Consider the following 24,123-nt stretch of genomic DNA (forward strand, 5'->3'; position numbering starts at 1 on the left):
CAAAAAGGGGTATTTTTCGAATTTAAATTTCTGCAATAATTTTTGGATTAAAAAGTCGCTTTCTACTAATTCAAGTCTGGGGAGATCGAAAATGACATCATATTTGGAAAATTCCGTCCCTTAGTACTCCATTTCCACCATAGGTGAGGTCAGAAGGGGTAAAAATACCATTTATGGTATTATAATAATATAATATTTAACTGAATAAAATGGGGAAATGAGATACTCAATGATTAAATTTTCCAATTCTGATGTCAGTTTTGGTCTCAACTTTAATTAATAGGAAAAGACCTTTCAATTATACATTTTTTCAATTATGTCTTGTATTATTATAATGCCACAAATGGTATTTTTATCCCTTCTGAACTCCCCTAGGGTGGTACTGGGGTACTAAGTGGTGAAAATTTTCAATTTTGATGTCATTTGCGGCCTTCCCAGACTTGAATTGATAAGAAATGAACTTTCAATTCACCAAATACTGCGCAAATTAAGATTCTGATTTTTCATCCCCCTCTGATCATGATTAGGTGGAAATGGGTTTATAGGTGGAAATGATTAGGTGGAAATTGCTGCCTAAACTCTTAGGTAGCAAAAATAATTTCTGTTGTTTAAATACTGAGGCTTGGCCTTTTTTCCGTAGTTTTACTAGACTATATATTGTGCGGGCGAAAAGCGTCGAAAAACACCAGAATACTTCCGTGTTTAAGGAAAGCAACAAAATTGGCTGAAATGCACTTTTCGAGGTTGTTGCTCTTAAATATGGTTCGATTACGCAAGTGAAATTTTTCCTCGGAACGTCGCTTGGTGGCTTGAAATCCAAGTTGGCGGACGAAAATACGAGTTTGACAAAATGAGAAGACATGACCATTCAAATAGGCTAGTATGAGGTAATTGATGGCAGAGGTTCCGTATATGAGCTTAAAATAGCCTAAGATGTACCGTAGTGCCTCAAATCCAAAATGGCGGACGAAAATACGAGTTTGTCAAAATGAGAAGACATGGCCGTTCAAATACGCTAGTATGGGTTAATCGATGGCATAGTGGCTGTGGCAAACTAAAAGGCGGGTAAGTGACATTTTGTAAATTTTACAGGAGACGTGAAAAACGTTTTAAACAAATAACCCAATTTGAAACTAGGAAAATAAGTTGCAGGGAATAATTTCTGAACAAAAGCAGACGTAATTTTTTTGTGCTGAATCACGTTGCACTTTCAAAAATTCAACTTTCCATTTTCGTTTTTCACTTTTGTCACTTATCTCCTTTTGTCGCGTTCTTCGGGGCTGACCAAAAGGAGGTATGTGCCATTTTGCCGTTTAAATTTAAATGCGAAAAAAATTTAACTTTTGACAATGTTTTCAGCTATTAAACTTTTTTACCGACATTTTTTTTCTTACTCACTGAATATACCATGTTGAAAACTACCCTCACGGATGCCACCCACGCCTATGAAACCCAGAAATCAGGGGTCAAAACTGTGCAGAAGCTTCTCCTATGTATCGCATTCTCAGAACCATAACTTCAACTATTTTAATGTAAAAGAACGTATTAAAGGATTGTTTGGTTATTTGGAAACTGACCAGAAAACAGGAACAACATTAGACTTCAATTAAACTTTTAGGAACTCAAAAAAGCAAACATCATTATAGTACATCTTGTTCTTCACATCCCTCAGAAGTGAGATCAGCTGATGCTTTGTCTTTCGTTGGTATCTTTTTCCAGAACTCTCTGGATCTCTGGTCTCTCATGTGTGGTACCAGCTTTGACATGATCTCACCTTTTTTCGAGGCATTTATTCCCCTCGGTTGTTTCAGAGACCTTGGCAATCCTTTACCAAGTTCATTCTTCGCTGCAACTATAAAGAAATCGTAAGAGACAAGCTCCTGATCAAAATCCTCACGATAAAACATAGATGATTCACCTTTTTTTAACACAACTTCAACTATTTTCTGTAGCAGCAGTGGTTAAAAGGCGCTTTCCTCTGTTCATTTTGCAATCACAGTCTAGTTTTCTTATTTTCTTCAGACAGTAATGAAAGTGACGAAAAAATCCTGGCGTGGACAACCAAAAGGCGCTAAGTGACAACTTAAAAACTTGTTTTACTAGTATCCACGGCAGCCCAAACGGAGATAAGTGCAGGACTTGCCCGTTGGTGAACTTAACTCCTTTTGGCCTGCAAGACAGCCCGAGAAATGCACATAACGCCTTTTTGACGGATCACAAAGCTTTGAATATCTCGGGAACGAAAGGAGATACGTACATTCTGAATAGACCAATCGATCGAGCGTCTTCTGTATTGTGGGGATAGGGATATAACTCATTTTTCGAGAACAGGACACTTACCGCCCTTTGGTTTGCCACAACCGATAGGTTTCGAATATGAACGCAAAAATAATACCGCTAGGTGCCTCAAATTCAAATGGTGGACGAAAATACGAGCTTGTTAAAATGAGAAGACATGACCGCTCAAATAGGCTAGTCTGGGGTAATCGATAGCACTGGTACATAAAAGTAAGAGTGGACTAAAGTAATAATATCTGGAATTCCGTCTATTTTTCTGAATAGTGATAAGAAAAGAAATATTTTGATATTAAGCAAACTAAAAAAACACATCCAGTTTCCATGAAAAACCCGATATTCACAATATATATATATATATATATATATATATATATATTATATATATATATATATATATATATATATATATATATATATATATATATATATATATATATATATATATATATATATATACAAACAAAAACAAAAACAACAACGCTCGTTAGTCATGACACATTGACACATTGCACAACATAACACATTGCAAACGGCTTAAATTTGCCTCCATGTCGACAGCTTTCGTTCAACATGTCATCTAGCGGTCAGTTTCATCGTTACTATAAATGACGTAGTTTTGCCATGTGAGACAAAGTCCCACCAGAAGAGTTTTCTATTGAGCGTTTTCAGTCTCAAAACAACTATTTTGGAAATGGGGAATCTTTGTCTGGAAAGAACGACAGATCTCATTGTTTTAAGTATGAATGTCGCTGTTGAACCTGGAAAGCCGATTTCAAGCCTCAAAGCCCTAGGCAAGCAGCAGTACGAACAGTTTGCGAAGGAACGCCTCGTTAAATGCTCCAAACCAATAACAGCTCCGTCGGTCAAGAATTGCATTGCCGTATTTAGGGGTTCTAAGAAGAAAGGCTAACCTCAGCGAAAACTCAGCTCAGCGCCGCTAAAAATGATGTATCACTGTTTTGAGTACTTTACGTGGGCTGTTGCTCGAGGAGGCGACATGGACGCCTTCTTCAAACACGAGTCAGTATACACCAGCTTTGCCATATGATGGCCAGATTTGTGTTGGCAACAAGGCTGACTGCTTTCGTTTCAGCTTAACCCCAGCTGCTGAGGTTAACGTTCCAAATGTTACAGTGAAACTGATAGACGGAGCTGATCTGGTGCAAATGTCGAACCCAGGGAGTTCGAAGACCTTCGGAGAGTATGCAGAAAATATGTTTTTTCCCATGATAGAGTATCAGTTCAGATATGTCGAGAGACTTGACCTCGTATTCGATGTTTACAGATTGGATAATCTAAAGTCGTCTGTCAGAAGTCATAGAGGCTAGGGTTCACGACTAAAAGTTGTTCCGAACATACAAACCCCACTGAAGTAGAAAGAGTTCCTGCAAGTATATGCAAACAAAACAGACTTGTTTAACCTGCTGTCCCATTCTGTCGTGAAAAGGTGTCCCTAACGTCAAAACGAGTATATTGCACTACTGGAAACACGTGCATAGTTAACCGAAAATTCTAAGAGCAGAATCTTATCCACTTATGTTCACATGGAGAGCCTGACACCCGCCTTTTGATTCACGCTTTTGGTGCAGTCTTACGAGGACATGCGTTGATTCTCATACGAACAGTGGACACAGATGTGATTGTTATTGCCACCTCATGCTTTGATCGCATTGGAATATCCAAACTATTTATTGCGTTTGGGGTCGGTCCCATCCTAAAGTACGTTTCTATTCACGAAATAGTTCGATCGCTCGGGCTGACGAAATTACAGGCACTTTCTTTCTTCCACAAGTTTACAGGATGTGACACCGTTTCTTCTTTTATCCACCACTCAAAGAGGCAGGCAGCTCTTTGCGACTTGGCAAAACATGCCAGGACTGACGGAGACTTTCCTTTAACTGACAAACCAGCCTTCCCAAGTGACAGAACTGCAAGTACAAGACCTTGAACACTTTGTCATAAAACAAATACGACGTAAAACAAGACTGTGACGACGTGAAGGAATTTAGGAAAGAAACATTTCTACCACAAAAGACCAAGAACATGCAGAAACTTCCTCCAGCTAGTGCTTCGCTTTAACAAAAAATCCCTAGAGCTGCACTACAGCGTGGGCGCCTATAGGCTGAATTTTAGGGGGGAGGGGCTTGCCTGGTCTAACCGGCACTTCCAGTGCTGTATAATTGAAATCTCGAGACAAAATATCATAGGCAGCGCGATAGCGCTACCTCAGTAAAGAATAATGTGGGCACAATATATTGTTTTGTTTTTTAGACCAGGGCACTTCTGATGGAAAGAAATGTCATAAGAACTTCAAAAAGAGCTCATGGAGGGCAACCAGCTCCCCCTTCCCCACGTCAATCACTTCCCCAAACACACCCGATCAAAATTTTGAGATAGCCATTTCGTTCAGTGTTGTTTAAAAGGTCTGGAAATTGTAACTTTGAGAATGAAGACAACCCCCCACCCCACAACTATCAGAGCAAGGTTTGTAAGTTATGCCCTGGAGGGATATAAGGTGCTTATAGAAAGTATGGTTATATAAACCTCAGAGGCGGGTCATTTGATTGGTATTCAGAAGTTCTACTGAACTTTTTAACAGTCAAAAGTGATTGGAGGTCAACCAGACCCCCCCCCCCCCCGTACACCAATCATTTCCCCAAACATATTCAATCATAATTTTTGAGATATCCATTTAGTTCAGTGTAGTTAAAAGGTCAATAAATTATGTCTTTGAAGATAACTCCCCCCCCCCTATATAGCCCTCAGGGCACGGGTTGTGAAGTTACGCCCTGGCAGCATATAAGGTTTTTATAGAAATGGCGGTCATATAAACTTCAAAGAGTGCTCATTGGATAGGTAATCGGAAGTTATAGTGCTCTTTTTAACAGTCAAAGTGATCAGTAGGCAAATACCCCCCCCCCCCTCGCTGCATAAACACACACACACACGTCGTATTTTCCCGAAATGTATCTGATAGAAATTTTAAGATGACCATTTGTTGTCGTAGAAACTTCGGAAAGGGCTCAGTCAGTTGGTAATTGAAAGGGCCAGTACCCTCTTTAATAGTCAAAATTCATTGTAGGGCAACCATCACTCCCCCCACGTCCATCATTTCCCCAAACACTTCCAGTCAAGATTTCGAGATAGTTATTTTGTTTGACGTAGTTTAAAAGTCCAGAAATTAAGTCTTGAGGACGAGAGCCCCCTCACAGTCCTCGGGGCAAGGGTGTAAGGTATGCCCCGAGGGCATTTATGGTTTTAATGGAAACGCTGTGTCATATATACTTTGGAGGGGGCTCATTCGATCGGAAATCAGAAGTTGAAGAGCCATTTTTAAGAATCAAATTTATGGGAGAGCAGCTATACCCTGCCACGTCATATTTTCCCCAAATGCATCCGATAGAAATTTTAAGATAGCTATTTGTTCAAAAATATTCAAGAGTCTCATAATAACAGGGCTTTTGGGGTTAACACAACACCCCAGAGTATGGGGGTAAAGGTTTTAAGTTATTCCACGGGGGATGTAAGGTTTTTATGAAGAGGTGGTCTTGTGAACTTTAGAGAAGGCTCATTTGATTGGAAATGCATAGTTCTAGTTCCATTTTAAGAGTCAAGCGTGATGGAGAGAAAATAGCCCCCCTCCCTGAAATCTTCTTTTCCCCAAATACATTCGATCAAAATTGTGAGAAAGCCATTTTGTAACCAACGGTTCAAAGAGAATATATCATTGTATTCAGTAATCAAACACAAGAAATATTTAGGCGGATGTTGAACTAAATCAAAACCAACTATGAGCAGGCGGATTTTCAAAAAGGTGACAAAGTCATATCTCAAGAACAACTTATATTATTAAGTTTGATCTTTAAGAGTAAGCTGTGGGGGATTTTCAACTAGCCAGAAGGCACTATGTGTATACTTTTAGTACTACAACTACACCGTGACTAATGACACCAAGAGTATTAAGGTGAAACTTCTAGGAAGTGTTTAGGGGGCGTTCCAATTAAACGAAAAAACTGTATACATGCAGGTTTTCAAAAAGGCATATAAGCAATATCATAGGCAGCACCACTCTACAATAGCTAGAAATATCATTGAAACATTTAAAGAAGCCAATTTGATTCACAATTAAAAGTTCTAGGGTCCTTTTTAAGAGTAAAAAGAGTCACTCAAGTCGATTTATTTCCCAAACAAATCTAGTCAAAATTTTAAGACAATTATTTTGTTCAGCATAGTAGAACGGTCCAGCAACTATGTCTTTAGGGATCTTGGGCTTATCAACCCCCACAATTATGCAATTGGCCCATGTTGCTATGTAACTAAATGCTACTTAAAAACTAAATCAAAAGGCATTGGGTTCGCGGTTGCAAATAAGACACTTCAGCAATATATCAAGAACGACTGGGGGTATTAAGTTGAAGCCTTTGGGGCGACTGCTATTACTATTTCTGCCTTTACATTTTAAATAAATAAATATATTGTAAGTGTATCTAAAATATACCAAAATATACCATTAGGATGTGGGAAAAATATACCATTAGGATGACTTAAAAGTCAAATATCCTAGTAAAAAGCCCAAACTGAATCTTTTCCAGAAATTACCCGTCTTTGTGAAAAATCTGTCAGTGCTTTAGACAGTAAATTAAAAAATGGGGCATTTTATCGTAAAACTAGCGCCAAATTCAGAATAGCGGTAGAATTCAAGATATTCTTTTAAGATATTACTTGAAAAAGTATATCATTCTATTGTTTTTACTTCTCCAATACCAGCTGGAATTTTCTGTCGTATCATGCCTCATCCTTGGTTCGTTACTTGTTCTCTAAATAAAACATCTGATGAATCTGAATTTTCATTTGAGTGTGAAGACTTTTAAAATACATTTTGCTCTGAAAGATTCAAGACAATTGCAACTAAGATGACGGACTTTTTTTCAGATCGGAATGAAAATGCAATCCATTCGACTGGAATACGCCGTGCCGCTTGAGAGGTCAAACAATCAAGAGTCTGATAGAAACATTAGAGAAGACATAGAACATATATATGAATCAATCATCGAATCAGTTACTAACAATGCCAATGCCATCTACAACACGCCATATGATCTTGACGTTGATGGTAATACTATTGAGAGTTCAGAACAAATTCGTCAGGGAAATTTTACAAGAAAGTATTACGTATCAAAATTTAAAAAACATAAGAAAGAAGAAAGTTTTTCTACAATGGCCTATAGGTTTCCTAGGTATAGATCAGTGCTTGAGCTATCGCAGGTCTTAAATGAGTCTCCTACAACTGAAATGAATACAGTGCTTTGTAAAACTTGCAGACGCTCTATAAACATAAATAAAAGAGTGGATGTTCCTATATTTCTTACTCCTTCGGCAAATAACCAAAACCTTCAAGATTCACTTCCTCGTACTCTTTATTTTAAAGACTTAAAAGACCAGAAAAATCAACGCCATCTGCAGAAAAAGAATGTCAGAAGTCAAATTGAAAAAGAAGAAGGTACAGATGCTATTGAATGGAAGATCAAAAGAAGATCAAATGGTAGTCGATACATATCGCGAACAATAGTAAACAAAAAGGAAAAAGTATGTATTCCAAATCATAAATTCAAATTGTAGTGTCATGAATTGTCATTTATTTTTAAACTTGAGAGGGGGAAAGGAAAAGTAACAGTTGAGACAACAGTAATTAAATTAAATGTGAGGGCTGGGTTAGCTGCGATATTATGGCTGATGAAAGTAGGGTTGAAGCCATTAGAGGTGCTAATAACCCTTCTAGAAAAGTAGTTTCAGCGACGTTTGTTTGACTACCCTAATAATTGTAACGCGGTAGCTGCTTGTATAAATTAAAACAAATTTCCGGTTTTGATCATCAACAATCTATGTTGGAAATATTATTTATTTTGGAACTATAACTCTGTTCACATTTGAAGGGGAATTTCATACCTTCTCCCAAGGTTCAAGATCAACAGAATATTTATAGAAGAATTCTAAAAAATGGTAAATGCGGTTTACTTCAGTCTTGGGTATACTAGAAAAATTTATACCCTAAAAAAATACAAACTTACATTAAAGCTAATTATAGAAATATTTTAGGTTAACAGAGAGTGGAAGATCAATGTACCTAATGGAAACCACTGCAAGAGGAAATACAAAAAGGAAATTGGTAGAGAAAAAATCAAAGAGTGTACCAAGAAAACGAAAAGTAAAAGTGACGATCTATTTAAGAATCGATTTGTAATTGAGAAGCAAAACCTAAAATTGGAAAAGCCATCAGGAATTTTGTCTGTAACAACGGTATAAAAGTTTTTTGTCAATATCTATTTCAAATAAATATCTCAAATTTGTAAAGTGTAGCTATGTTGAAGCAAACAAAAAACCAAATTAAAAAAAAAAAAAAAAAAAAAAAACTCATCCATCACAACTTTTGCAACACATATTGCATCCCTCTGATTTTATAGACGGCAGAATATCCAATGGATGCTTCGTAGCCAAATGAGGATGAATCCTATCATTTTCAAGCTTTCAGTCTTACAGAAGGAAGAATAATCAGCAAAACTTTCAAATCTTTTTGTAGAGGTTTTATTCAGTATACATACTTTCTATCGGATAATTTGATCATTGTTTCCCCTCCAGGGTTTAAAGAACCAGGCGAAACATACGAAAAAGAAATCAGGAAATTTCTGGAAAATTTACTGCCCAAATTTATTTCTAGATAATAAAAAATAGCATATTTTCTTTCATTAAATGTATTTTGAACATTGTGTGCTTAATTTTGGTTACAAAGTTAATGTTTAATTTTTATCTAATCAAAGCAAAAAAAATATAAGAAATTTTTTGAAATCCACGATTAAAAAACATTACATACATGTCATGTATCTTATTTTCAGTAAATCTGAGCTTGTTTCATAACGACTATTATTGGGACTGACATATGATATACCCCCTCTAATAACTTCGAATTTTATTTATTTTGAGTTTTAATTACTTACAAAATTAAAATGACCCAGAATAGGTTCATTTTTTTTCCTAAGCTTACGCCTTTCAAACCATTGCCGCAAAATTCTTGGGGGAAAGGGAAGGCTTCAAAGGGTTATTTTGTCAGGAAAATTCAAACTGAGCTGAACCTTGCCCTCGTCTATGGCTTCCTTGTAGCAGATAAGCTGATGCAGAGCTTTAGGTAATGAATTCGGAGCCTAATGCTGCTCAAATATATTAAATTAGTTTGTGGAAAATTATTTAAAACAACTCTAGAGATAAATTTTAACCTACGGTGTTTTTACGTTGTTGAAATAAAATTGATAATGATGTCAAGAAGGGTCAGTATGGTGTTGGTCATGATATTAAACTAATATTCTTGGATTTCATTAACAGAGAAAAATGTTTTTTCTTAGGAAGAAACTAAAGGGCAAAGTCGAAACCTAATTTGAACAAAAATTAGAACTCTTTAATTTATTGTTTTTTACTTTTGGTAAAACGGTGGTTAATTTTGAAACTGTACGCATTGAGAGACAAAAATTTTTATTCGTTTTATGTTTCAACTTAGTTCTTCACTTACATCGAAAATTATTGGTTTTTATTGTTTTTCTTTTTTTTACTAATTGAATATAAGATCAGGCATCTTGCTAGTCAAGGAGTCTACGGACTTCCTGGGATGCATTACTCAGTGGCTTTATTTAAACTTTTAGGGTCTTAATGGGATGACGGATTATAATAAGAATGTCAAATACTTCTTACAGTTACTTTTAAAGACTTCTAAAATATACTTTCTCACTGGAATAAAAAATCGGTTGCTTACTCGTATAAAATTGTATGCAAGGGATAATGGTCCTTCGCCAAAATTCCGTATGAATCAGTACGCGGAAGATATTATGGGCACTAAAAAACACTTTGTTAGAAGAATATAGTAAGTGGGAGAATTAAGTCAAGGAATCTTAAAAAGCAGGGCAGAATACGACACTGAGTTAAACAATGACAAAACTTTTGTTCGTGATTCGCGTTCGTGTTCGTGTTCACCAGCGTTCACTCAGATTCACCAGTAAGCCCCAACCTGAGCTTAGGCACCACTTCCGTGTGTGTATACACGTCAGAGGAAAGGGGTAAGCTTAATAGGCTTTTTTAGATTAAAAAAACCTTGCTGCAGTGTTACAAGTGAGAAAGTCTTTATTGACGATCTTTCTTACGAGCGCAATAAAAAGCTACAAGTTTCATCAAGTCATGAAATTAGCAGTTCAGGAGTGTCATTTTGAAATATCAACTACACTTCTAGAAAAAGAATATAAGTGCGTCGAATGCATACTTAAAGAGAAACATTGATTCGAAGCATCTCGGAGATCAGTTTGATCGATGGAGCATCATCTAAAACAAATCAGTTACCAGTGTGATAGACATTGCATCGGAGCTTGTTTTCTATCAATCTTTTGCTACTGGAAGTGATCACCACACTGGTAGAAGTATAGTAAATCTGATCACTGATTAAGTCCTGTTCTCGCTTGAACGAGTAAAGTTATAGACATTTTTACTGATAAAAATGGAAATATGAAATTGGCTAACACTATTTTGGCTGATAAGCATCCTCATCTCTTAGTCTACACAGGCACGATGAAGAATGGTTACTAATTGTCTTGGGATTTTTCTAAACGAAGAATTTGATCTGTAAACATTGACCATTTCTCAAGAAATTAAGATCAATCGTGGAAATGGAACCAAGCTGCGTGACAACGATGTAATCTGGACCAAGATAGAAGAACAAGCTGGATTACAATTATAGAGGAAGAGGTGTATTCAAATTTAACAACAACATTTTTAACAACAACAATTTTTAAACATCACGGTATTGCCGACAAAACCTGCATTATGTCCCATTCACTGTGGTGCAAATTTTTTGACCTGAAACATATCGGAATAAATTTAACCAACGATGAAATCACTGAAGTAATGAGGTTTATTGGCAAGTCTTTGGAACATATTTGTAGTGCTGGGGAGCTACCCAATTCCTGGCAGAATTAAGGTCCTAGCTGATCAAAGGAAGAATTATTTGCAAAGTCTCTTTACTGAAAATCTATGGAAAGAAAACAGCCTCTACTTCGTACAAGGCGTTTGCAACATCCTGGAAACTACAGAAGCCGCCATGGGATGTTACGTTTACTGCTACCTCCGTATGGTGTCCACGGAGCTAAACGTACCTGGCTTGAAACTGGGAGAAATATAAAGCTAGTTTATTTTTCTCACAATCTCAAGCTTGTTAAGCAAAAGGAGACTGGCTCTAAAAACCAACATTTCAGCCCCATCACAGTCCAAAGAATCAAAATACGAGTCAGAGGGAGAAGAGTTAGATATGCTGGGAGATACTGCTGAATGGGGGTTCCTAACAGCTTTGAAACTGACTGACTTTAGTGTTGATATAATTCAATGCTTACTCAAGAAAAATCTTACAACCCCCATTGCCAGAATTTAGGTAATTCAAGTTTTACAATCGTTATCCTATTTGTATTTGGTACTTCAGTCTATTTGTATTTTGTTCTGTGTTAATATGATTCCGAGCTTACTTGACAAAATTTTTTAATATCGCCTTTCCAGAACATAAATTATCACTGTTTAAAGAAGACCTCGTTATCTATGTAGAGTGGATTATTTTCGCCCCAGGGTATTCAGGCGGTAAAAGAAAAAATTCGACCTTGGGTTTTGTTCTATCTTGTGGGGGTACTAAGCATAAGATTTTCTCAGAGTTTGAAGAAAGGTTGTGTGTGAAGAAAGCTAATACAAGGATAGTTGAATGTACTGTTGATTAAGCTGAGCAATTATAGAAGTATGGAGGAAAAAATAGATCACTAAAGCACCTTCAAAACGTTGCATAATATTGCGAATCTTCGAGAAAATTCAAAGAAGTCTAAACAGCACAAGGACATGTTCAAATGGTTAATGCATGTCCAATTTTGTTGCATAATTTCAATAAAGACCGCGCCCCTTTTGAGGGAGTTCAAGTCCTATATATAAAATTATGCAAATTTTGGTGCGTATAGCTTTTGATGAGCAACTTGTACATTAATTAATTTTACACATTTAGAATCGGTATAAATAATAGTTGCACGTACTTTGACCAAAAATAAAACAAGGCCTCGAACGTTAAAATTTGTTATAAAGAAACTATAGAACGTAATCAGCAGAATTCACAAATCCAGAAGAGGGGTTTTCATGTTAGGTTTCAATCAGCATAATCCCTTAAGGGTGCTTAGAAACAAAATAATTTGTTAGGAACGTTAACATTATTCCAGAAACTACTCTAAAGTCGCCCGTTTGAAATTAAAAAGTATGAACACCAAAACCTGATCCTATTTCTAGGTTTTGAGACAGCCAGTACTGTTGGAACTAAAGTAAAGTTAGATGACTGAGTTTATTTTAGTCATATCTAATTAAACCATGTTTTGGTAATTTGAATTTTTATGAAAGAGACTTGGTTGTTCTGTAAAGCAAATAGATGATTGATTTCTTGACTTCTCTCAAGCATAAAAAGCAGATCTAAAATAAATGTAACTTAGGGTAATGAATATCTTTTTGAAGCTATCTACTACATCTACTTGCAATATTGTGGTACCGAGAACTAAACGGTTTGTATCAAGAATTTTAGCTCTATCATAGACTGAAAGAGATGTTGTAAAGGTATTTACAGGAGCAGCTTTTTGCTTGAGGACCTGAACAAACAAATATATACAAAGATTAGTCTATTGAGACTTCATTTTGGCATACAGTTCATAAAGCTATGGCTCTTTATCTTTGAGTTAGAGGTGGATAAATGTGCCCTGTCTCCCTTCCCCCTTCAAATTAAATATGCGAAAAACACCGATGCTACAAGTAGATACGCTTTCCCTAAAGGAATCTTTCGCATTTTCTAATTCACCGAAAAAAAAATAGTACAAACTATTTTATTTTGAGCACGTGAATATTTCTTATTCAGTAATTTATTTTAGGCTGTTTCAAGAAAGTTATGGCTTTTCTAAGTGAGAACAAGATCTATTGTATTCTTGACAATTCTAATAAGCCAAAATACTCACAGAAATAAAGACTTCTATGTGCAATCTACCCAGCCAAATATAGTACACTACGTACAGCCTTGTATATTAGAAAATCATACCAACCTTCAATAGACTTTTGTTGATTCCTTTCTTGTCAATAGTATTTTTTTTTAGATTTTTGCTTGGGTAATAATTTCAACTCTTTTCTTTTAATCGTTTGTTTATCCTTCCATTCTTAAGAACTTATTCTTGCTGTTGTTGTTTTTTTCTCCTACTAGAAGACACTTTGTCTCATAAATTAAATTTCAATATTTTTATTCTGTATACAAAGAGATCATGAGAATGATGGTGAAACTATGTTGCTAAAGGGAGTGGGGTCTCACCTCTGCCAATAGTTCGAGAATTCGTCAACTTTTTAAAACATGCAATATATTGTTGACGATTTATTAAATAGTTTAAGGATGAGGATTCATTGGATTTTCTGTGAAATTCAAAATCTACCATTATGCAAGCACTACCGCTAGAATTCTTTCCCGGATGGGGGGCCACAAGTAATCAGGCCAACTGTCACAATATCAGACCTTCTAAACACTCTATGAAAATCATAAAGTGTTATAAAACGAAATGGCGTTCTGGGACGTTTTACTCAAGCAGTAGGTCCCATATCCCATACCTACAGTTTTATTGGCTACGATTGGCTACAGTTTTACCTTCAAATTATAATTCATGAAGAAAAAAAAGTTTAAGATAAGCTTCTAAATACTCTCGTTTATCACGAAATAACGGAATATGTGGCTAATGGAGAAAACCTAAATTGTTTCTTATATTCAATTAATTAAAAAAAAAGTTTTTTCAATTGAAAGTAAGAAGCAACATTAAAAATTGGAATTAACAGAAATTATTACGTATATGAGGGGGTTTGTCCCCTCCTCAATACCTCGCTCTTCACGGCAAAGTTTTTTGGAACTTTAAAAAAAGCTTTTATTGTTCTAATTAACTGACCCTTGTTTTTCTGAAGTCGTTCTTGAAGAAATGGGACAAAAATTTTAAATTTGGCGTAAAAAGCTAGGTCTTGAGGAGGGGGCAACCACCATCATATACATAATAATTTCTGTTCGTTTTAAGTTTTAATGTTGCTCCTTACTCTCATTTGAAAAAAACTTATCTTTTTTGTCACTTAAAAAGAGCACAAGAAATTTTAATTTCTGTTTGAACGAGCCCTCTTCCGATATTCTGGGACCACTGGTTTGATACGATCACCCCTGGGAAAAAAACAACAACAAACAAATAAACACATATAATCTTTTTTTTGCCAAAAAAGGTAAAATTCCAAATTTTTGCAGATGGGAGCTTGAAACCTCTAAAGTAGGGTTCTTTGATACGCTGAATATTTATTTTGTTGGTGATGATGGATTTTCGTTAAGATTAATTGACCTTTAGGGGGTTTTTCCTCATTTTTTCGAAAATCAGGCAAATTTTCTCAGGCTCGTAGCCTTCAGTGGTAAAACTGAACTTAATGAACCTTATATATTAAGAGTCAGCATAATAAGTCGATTCTTTTGATATAGATATTGATATTAAAATTCTGCTTTTTAGATTTTCGGTTACTGTTGAGCCCCATAGTTTGATAGTCTGACTGTAATTACGCTTGCTAGAATGGGTATATAGTCCATTCTTATCTGATTGATTTTATTAGAAGGTACTTGGCGAGATCCAAAAAGAGCCACATTGTTCTTACATTTAAAGTAATTGCATCCCATGAGCTTTGAAATAACCATGTTATTTATACCCGTAAAATAGATTGTAATTACCATGGAATGAATTGGATATACAACAAAAACTAGTTAATATGAAAGCATTGTCTGTGGTCCATATGTTGGCATATGTATGGTAGCATTGGTGCCACACGGTGGGGCAACGTTATATGGCCAATCGTAGTACTCTTCAAACTCGTTGTACACTAGATTTTCTGGGCAGCTCTGAAAAAAAAAATTGTTAGACGCAAATCAAGTAGGCTGTTATTTTAAATTAAATTTTGAATTTTTTTTACGAAAAGAAATGTACATGTCCAACAAACTATACTGAAAGTTCAACTTAAATCATGTGTTTTAGATTCGAAACAATATTTCCTTCTTTTTCAAGGTTCTGAAACATGATTATGAATTAACCTCTTGAGTATGGGCAATATTACATAGGAAAGGACTATTATTTTAAAAGGGAAGTCACCCCACAGTGTTTTGATACAGGTGCCCTTTTAAATGTCGATGAAATATATAAATGATCTGAATAACAAATACTATTCCACTTTTGGAAATTAACATATGAAATACTGATGTTTTTCTTTATAGTACTGATGTTTTGTAATTAATTAAAAAAAAAACAAAGTTTTTCCGAGGGAAGTAAAGAGCGAAGTTGAAACTTAAAACGAACAAAAATTATTACTTCACTGCCTATCTAACATATAGCAATAAAACTAGTACGAATAAACCAACTAATTATGTTTCCGTATGCTTTTAGGATTATACAAAACTAGCGCTTTACTGAAAATACAAAATAATATAGGAGTTTTGGTGCAGTAAAAGCAAACCAATTAAGGTCATCATTTATAGAATCAAAATATTATCAATCCCTTTTAGAATCAATTCTTTTTAAGATAAAACAACAATCCATTTTAGGATTTAAGTTAATTTTTTTACGTTTAATTTGGTATCACTTCTGCACAATGGCTCAGTTCAATGACTGGCTCTCGTTTTTGTTCTGAAAAGGGATCTGTCATGATTAGTTTGTACGCAAGTTCGAAGTAAGGCCATCTTGATAGTATTAGGACTAAAGACTAGCTTTAGAATTTGTATCATAGTTTGAAATTCACTCTTGTATAGAAAGAACTAATCGGATTTCCAGAGCTCATAATATGTCTTATTTGATCTCCATTTCAAGTGATACTAAAGCATATTTCTTACAATTTAAGACTGTATATTACCCACTATTGGTATTATAGCTAGTGAGACCAAAATAATGCTTGATAATTCAATCAAATATTTCTGTATGCTGTTCAATTACTTCACAGTTATTAAAAAATATTTAGTTTTACGCTTATGTTTTTAAGATAATTTAATTGTATACTTTTGGTCACTATGGGCTGTGGTTCACTCTTTGCTAGGTTGCAGCTACCGCTGCAACCAAGATACCTTGCCGGGACATGCTTTGAAAAATGAGCCTAAAAAATGACTAAAAAAAACAACAGCGGATGCCGATATTATCGATACGATACATATGATACCAATACGCACGATACCGATTCGCGCGATGTCGATACGCCCGATACCACATACAGCCCTTACCTAGGGACTACGGACGGCCATATCATCATCAAAACCATATATATTTGACCTTTGAACTATGTTAAACAAAACGGCTATTTCAAAATTTTTATAGGACTAGTTGTGAGGGCGGGGGTCTGGTGGGGGAGGGGCTATTCACCCTCCAATCTTTTTGGTCACTTAAAAAGGGCACTTACAAATTTTAATTCCCTTTCTAATGAGCTATTAAACACCTCTAGATGATCCTCTAGCCACCCCCTAGCTCTTCTAGAAAAAAGAAAAGAAAAAAGGGAGATAGATCAGTGCTACCCATGCAAAAAAGTCATTTTCCTTGGTGTTCAAGGTGAGGGACTGTTATTATCCTACAAAAGGTTTTGGACCATGCTGATTCCAATGGTACGCTTTTTATTTCAATATGACGCCATTTTCAAGGGGTTTTAGGCTCTTTTTCGAAGTCACCTTAAATTTCTTTTCGCAATAAATTTTTACTTCTAACATTAACCAAAACAATAGTTACCATTTCCGTTTCAGAGTCAAATGTCAATTTTTTTCACTAGACAGTTTTTTTGAAAACGCGTTTTTTAACTTCTGGCTAATATGGGCTGTGGTTCGCTTTTTACTAGGTTGCAGCTGCCGCTGCAACCATGATAATAGTTAAGATACATGGTAATGGCAGCAAAGATGTTTTTCCAGTCCAAGACAAAAAAAAATGTACCATAATGAAAAGAGCCATGTCTCTTTAGGGTATATCTGATGATAAGCCAACAAAAATTTAAAACTATCTTTCTGGACCATATATATTATTTTTTTGTTTTTCTTCGCCATTATTGTTTTTTTCTTCTCTATAAATATTTTTGCAAAACCCTCATTTGTATTTGATTTGGTACGATGAATTGGCATCAATGATATCCAGTCAGTCACTTTATCGAGCATCAGTTTTGTTTAAACATATTTTGACTTGTTTTTATATCAAGTTGTGATTATGTAAAAAAAAAAAAATTGAAAAAAAAAGAAAAGTTATCTGTCGACGGATCTGTCAAAAGGTGACTGAAAATATGAAATTTAAGAATAGAAAGTTGCTTGTACTTTGAGTAATACAGAAAAGGTAAAATATAAAACAATACTTAGGCATTGTTCATATTGGTGTAGTAAGGTGCAGCATGGCGAAACAGAATAAGTAAGATAAATAAATTTCAATTCAGTTTTTTGTTACGCATGACCAATCAGAGTGCTTAATTTGTTGCTTCAGCAGGTCAATGAATAGGGTGGTGAAAATAAATAAATATTTATTTTATATGATTAAATTTAGTAATTTGGGCTATAAGGCCACACTGCTTGTCACACCAATGTGAAAAATCCATTAATTGCCTCAGAATACGGTTGTATTGACAATAAAAAAAATCAAGAAAAATCAATTTTTAGTCAGAATCAGATTTAACACCTTCTTTCTTTTTTTCCGATGGTAGCTGAAGCCTTGACTCTTTTCATGTGCAGGAGTAGCTGCTCGTCGGTATGAATGCATAGCGTACTTCCTTCGGCCTGCTTCATACTGAGTTTTGTCTTAAGAATACCACCTAATGTTTCCGTTTTAAGCTTGTTCGGTCTGTCTGTCTTTATGATTTTCACTGCACTAAAAAACCTTTCGACAGCAACGTTAGAGATAGGAAGAGAAAGCACTAATATAACTGCCAATTTTAGATGTGTGTATAGATCGGTTCCGGAAGAGTTTTTCTTCGAAAAGAAAACCAGACATCAGTAGGTAGCCGCATCCATAATTTTCTATATTTTCAACATTGATGGGACTTTGCTTCCTCCGCTCCTGTTCGATTTTGTTTCCATCCCATGATACTTTCCCATACTTTTGAATATAGAGTTGGTGAGAATCAGGCCGCAGTGACTAAGCTGATACAGGGTAAACCATTTCTGCATATTTGTAAATATCATCATCGAAACCAAATCGAGTTTGGATCTGCAGCACAGGTTCGATGTAAAAAGACTGTGCAGCTCTGAGGATCTTTAGAACCGCGTCTTGGGGCATACCAGGATCTGAGTTTTTTGCCAAGAAAGAGTTCCGCGCATTTGGATCCAAATAAATACTTTCGAGGGGAAGGTAAACACTTGGGTCATTCTCTTTAAGTTGGAATGGATTTGTTGACTTCAGATAGTCCTTCTTCTTGAGGCTCAAAGATAGTTCCTTGAAAAGAGATTCAGGCGAGAAAAAGACATTTTTGGTAGATTTTTACATATAGTAGCTGTTCCATTTTGTCTTTTCTCAAGTTCATTTTTTTAAGCATAGTAATGTAACCTAGTTTCATATGACGATTTTACAGTTATATAGTACAGCAGGCAGGTGGATATCAATGAGTATTAACTGGCTTTCAATCACCTTAAAATAATAAAACAATCATCTTGTAAATGGAAACATTCCTTATTGACAAGAAAGTCATTGTCCTATGGAAAGAACAAAATGTTTGAAATGTCAATACAAGGTGACAGATCACCTGGTATCCCAAATTTATTCCATTTTTGGTGTCATTAGAGGATAGCAGCAACTATTGATTGCAAGTCAATAATCAAGAATCAGAATGAGGCAGGGAGGCTGCGGAAACAGGAAAAGGCAGAGAAGTTCTAATGAAAATAATACACTAATTGCTCTTATCTGGCTAACTAACCAAGTTTTCGGTAAAGGTTCAGAAAAGGGCAGGAAAAGGGATTCCTGACAAAAACATCTCATTTATTGCTATACATTATTTAGTCTAATGTGCTCCAAAGGCGCAGAGGGCTGTCCAGTACAGGCAGGATACTACCAATTATTCTCTTACTGCATGTCCTGGTTTAACTGAGCAGGACCTCTGCACCTTTTACTGCAGGGGTCCCTAATTTGCACATTTACCAAATTGTCTTCAGATTATTAGTAGTATTGAAGGAATTTCGGACCCCTCGCTTCCAGGTCAATATAGTTGTTATCGTCGTCTTCTAAAACGCTCTATCCAGAAAAAGCAAGCATTGAAACATAATGAACTTCCGAATCGACAGTGCACAACATCCTTAACTCACTTTATGGCATGGCCAGACTATCAGCTTTCTGGAAAAATGGGACAGAAAACTACTTCCGTCCCATTTTCTTTCTCTGGGTCGGAAGAGTATTTTCTAAGGCCGAAAACATAAAAACTCCTTAAAAAATCCAGAAGAAAATCCTAAAAAAATCCTAAAAATCCCCAAATCCCCAAAAATGAAAGAGTTTGCCCCTAAAAGACGTCACAATCCCCATTGAAGGGGGGACATTCCTAGAATAGAAACACTGAAACAGTTTTTAGTTTGTTGTGCTCGTGCCTAGCAGTATAACGTCTACTGGACGAAAAAAATGGCAAGCTGAAATCTTCCTAGAACTGGCAAAATTCTTTGACAAAAATTACATAAGGGTATGTTTACAGCCAATTAAATCTTGAGAACTGTTGATTTCTACATCCTTTGTATAATTTTCTTAGAATTACCCTGTTTCATGAATATTAGGAAAGCATGGATTTGGATAATGTACTGTAAAACCAAATTTTTCAAAAAAAATTAAAGGTTATTTCACTACTTACAAGCTAATTCACCAAGTAAAAAAATAATATGTTATATTTGTTATGCTACAAGTAGACGAAATTTGCTGCTTTAAATTTCTAAATTTTCAAAAACAGAAGACCTAAATGAAAAAAAACATCAAAATAAATATTATGCACATTATAATTGACTTAAGCTAGTTTTCATGAGCACTACTTCTTGCAAAAAAAAAACGACTTCTTACCTGTAAAAAAGGCTTATTATCTGAGCACTGATAGAATTTGCTACAGTCACTGGGATGAGCATAGAGACCCTCTGAGGATGGGCAGTCGTAACACATATCTATACCACTACCCGCAAATTCTTCCAGAGTCTCGCCGGTAAGGCATACTGCATTTTTTAAAAAAATGGCCAAATGAGGATTCGCTGTGAGCCATGCCAATTCGCAGTCGCAGGATATTCTATCACTTGTAGCCTCATCAATACCTGCTATATCTATGTCCCATTTTATCCAAGAATTTGATAAATTTCTAATATGCCAGTCTTCCAATATCGGCTTAAAGACAGTCTGATTGATATAGCCAAGTTTATTTCCACCAAGCTGAATTTGAAAAAGGGTTTTCTGTGAATCAACGAAGTGCGACTCAATTATTTCAATTGGAGTTTCTTCGAAAAATATCTTTAAAGCATCATAACCACCATTGAAAACATTAGTCTGAAGTTTCTTCAAATTGTAATTATTTTTGAACACGACATGTTGTTCAGTAATAAAATTGTATTCAAACATTTTTGTTGGTAACGACTCTAGACTTGTATTCTCAAAATGATATTCGCCCATAATATTGGCCTGTACGCGGCCGATGGTTCTCATAGATCCTGCATTCATTAACTTCAACTCGCGCAAATTACTATCAAAAGTAAAATTCATGTCCAAGCTGGTTAATCTTGTTCCAGTTATTTCAATTCCCCATATATTTCTGAATCCCAAAAACTGTTGTTCGTTCAATACTTCAAGCAAATCACTTCTGATTATAAGCCATTGCAAAGCCTCACGAACATCATTTGACCGTATATCCAATATATCTGGCTCAATTATTGACAAATTCCTTGCATTTATCTCTAATTTGAAAAACTTGAAGCCAAAAAACACACCTGAACTCAATTCCTGAAGATATGGTGTTGTTATTGTCAACGTGTTGATGCTCGTATAATTGTCCTGAGTCTTGAAGGTGAGGAGGCATTCTCGTATTTCTGAGCTGTTTTTTGCCTATAAGTAACAGTCTAGTTAATAAATAGAATTGCAATTTGGTGGCAAAACAAGTTATTTTCAGCTTATAGTAAGGGGCGACATTAAAACTTAAAACAAATAGAAATTATTCTGCCCCGTCCTCAATCCCTCGCAATTTACGCTAAAGTTTATTATAGTATTTTGAGACATCTTATTATTGTAGTTAAATGGCATCTTTGTTTCAGGACTAGTTGTTACAAAATTGGAAGAAAAAGTAGCGTAAAGAGCGAGGGCTTGAGGAGGGGGCAGCCTGCTTATATACGGAATAATTTCTGTTCATTTTAAGTTTTAATATTGCTCCTTACTTTAAGTTGAAAAGACTGTTATTTAATTTTGAGTATTTTTTTATGCTTAATTTCTGATCGTTTTTCAAATAAGGCTGGAAAATCCATGACAAATTTATCCACGGAAAACCCCCACTACGTAACCCCTTCTTCCTAGGAAATTCCACGCGGAAAGTGCCATCCTCGCTGAAAATACCTCCGGAAAACTTTCTGCGGACCATTCCCCTGAAAATTCTCCTTACTTTTGTCAAAAAAGATAGTTTTATATGTAAATTTTAATGATTTTTCCAGTCATACCGGAAATCCCCACCCCCTCCATGGAAAATTTTCCCTGGAAAATCCCCAAGGGCATTGACTCTCTGATAAAATTTCCCCCGGAAAATTCTCCCTGAATTTTCTTTTCACGAGTAAAACCGAGTAGTCAGAGAGAAAATAAGAATTCTAGAAAATTCTCCTGGTGAAAATATCCCCTAGGAAATTCCCCCTATTACTTTTCTCCTCAGGTAAAATTCTTCTCCTAGAAGGTTCCCCCACATAAATTTCCCTTGAGAAATATCCGAATATTTCTGAATAACAAAACTATATCTAAACCATGTTCAAATTGCATAATTTACGCCCCTTTCCCTAGGGGGTCAGCGGGGTCATACCATCCCCAGGACTTTTCAACTATGCTGGACAAAATGGCTAGCTCAAAATTTTGATCTGATTTCTTCGGGGAAAAAGGGGTTTGGGAGGGGAGCTAGTTGCCCTTAAATGTTTTGCTCACTTAAAAGGTCACTAGAACTTTTGTTTTCTGTTTGAATAAGCCCACTACCAATCTTCTAGGACCATTTTCACGGTGCGACCAGTCCTGGGAAAGAAAAAAAAAACAATTATCACTCTTGCGCGATCGTTCTTCTGGCAAAGCATACAAATATCAATATTTTTGTATATGGGAGCTAAAATTCTCTGCAGTAGGGTTTTTTGATATGCTGAGTGTGATGGTGTGATTTTCATTAAAATCCCTTGACCTTTTGGGGGTATTTCCTTCTTTTTTCGAAAATCAGGTAAAGTTTCTCAAGCTCGTAGGTTTTTAAAGGTACGATTAAACTTAATAAATTTTGTATATTTGGAATCAGTATAAAAAACTAATTCTTTTGATGCATTAATTGTTATCAAAATTCTTTTTTTAGAGTTTTGGCTACTATTGGGCTGAGTTGGTCCTTACAGTTCGTTAGCACGATTTTTTTTTATGTATTCAGCCTTCTATCATGATGAACCCCCTATCTAGCCACCTGATGCGTATCGAATGATCTGCAGCCATGTCTAAGGCGGTAAACAACCAAAATACTCTGCTACTGACCTAGCAAGCGGATGACATATGGATATCACCGATAAATATACATTTACGCGAGTTTGTAACTTAAAGAGTATAAGATCCACAAATTTGTATAGTAAAATCCACTTCCTTTTAACTACAAACATGATTAACTTTGTGGAATGAGCGAAATTGAATTGTAGAATTGACAATTTCAGTTAAAAAATTTCAATTTGAAAGCCTATAATTAATTGAGCTTTTTATCGATTAAAAATTTAATAAGTTTTTATGTACTTCATATTTCATAGAGAGTAGTTAACGAATTTTCCATGGGAGCTAACCATAAATTGCCTTTATTTTTTATTCTAAGTGTGGATTTATTGTAGAAGTATTTAGTTCCAAGATCTTTCTTTAAATTTAAACAACTGACATGATATTTCTTTCAACTCATCTGTATTTTGTTCGGGGTACGTTTTGGCATTTAAGAGAGGAAATAAAATTTAGATCGATTCCAAGCTTAGTATATTTAGACTCAGACTTAATAGACTAAATAGACTAAAAAATGACTTAACAGATTTCAAACCTTGATACTTCCCCAAGTCTACTATAATGGGTAGACTAAATTGAAAAAACTTAATTTTAGAGCCATATTCTTGAAATTAATAGAAATAAAAAACAAAACAAAAAAAAACAAAAAAAAAACAGTAAATTTGCTCCTCACCAATTTGAAAGAAGGTATCTATGGAGAATAAATACAGAGAAGAATGAAGACGGATAATCTTTTAAGTTCGTCTTCAATGGAGGATCTGGTAATGACATACCATTGGCATCTTTTTCAGTAATCATAAGCAGCGTAATAGCGCTGCCTAAGTAAAGAACGATGTTGGCACAATGTATTATTATTTTTTTTTTCATATCGGGGCACTTCGTGTCGAAGGAGGTATCGTAGAAACTTCGAACAGGGCTCATTCGATTTGTAATTGGAGTGGCTAGTGCCCTTTTTAATAGTCGAAAATGATTGGAGGGCAACTAGCCCCCCCCATACCCATCATTCCCCCAAACACATCCAGTCAAAATT

The 24,123-nt window shown here is 35.5% G+C and overlaps 2 protein-coding genes across 4 annotated transcripts in view; one reads left to right on the forward strand and one right to left on the reverse strand.

Annotated features, from left to right (window-relative positions):
• LOC148956401 (uncharacterized) overlaps positions 1–24,123 on the reverse strand; it is a 69,473-nt gene that overhangs the window by 6,960 nt on the left and 38,390 nt on the right. The window contains exons 2-4 of one of the 3 annotated variants that reach the window (XM_089095176.1): positions 20,421–21,443; positions 15,122–15,289; positions 1,702–1,852 (exon numbers count right to left, since the gene is read on the reverse strand). In XM_089095176.1, the coding sequence (XP_088951302.1) occupies positions 15,155–15,289; positions 20,421–21,443 (1,158 nt within the window). In that variant the 3' untranslated portion in view covers positions 1,702–1,852; positions 15,122–15,154. Of the gene's footprint in view, positions 1–1,701; positions 1,853–11,165; positions 11,188–15,121; positions 15,290–20,420; positions 21,444–24,123 lie in introns of those variants that run through there. The other 2 variants (XM_089095191.1, XM_089095183.1) reach the window with 2 other exon arrangements.
• Positions 2,990–8,601, forward strand: LOC148956402 (uncharacterized). Its single transcript, XM_089090703.1, has 4 exons — positions 2,990–3,178; positions 3,291–3,566; positions 7,231–7,884; positions 8,395–8,601. The coding sequence occupies exons 1-4, from the start codon at positions 2,990–2,992 to the stop codon at positions 8,599–8,601; spliced, it is 1,326 nt and encodes a 441-aa protein (XP_088946829.1).

Source organism: Artemia sp. Qi Xiang Cuo, chromosome 1 (genome assembly GCF_049724085.1).
Source record: "Artemia sp. Qi Xiang Cuo chromosome 1, ASM4972408v1, whole genome shotgun sequence".
In the NCBI taxonomy this organism is placed as follows: domain Eukaryota; kingdom Metazoa; phylum Arthropoda; class Branchiopoda; order Anostraca; family Artemiidae; genus Artemia; species Artemia sp. Qi Xiang Cuo.

Bases quoted from the DNA above. Each gene is read 5' to 3' on its own strand.
- LOC148956402 (XM_089090703.1), top strand. From the start codon at position 2,990: ATGGGGAATCTTTGTCTGGAAAGAACGACAGATCTCATTGTTTTAAGT. The intron at 3,567-7,230 runs GTATTCGATGTT...ACTTTTTTTCAG, and splicing joins ATGTCGAGAGACTTGACCTC to ATCGGAATGAAAATGCAATC. The intron at 7,885-8,394 runs GTATGTATTCCA...GAAATATTTTAG, and splicing joins TAGTAAACAAAAAGGAAAAA to GTTAACAGAGAGTGGAAGAT.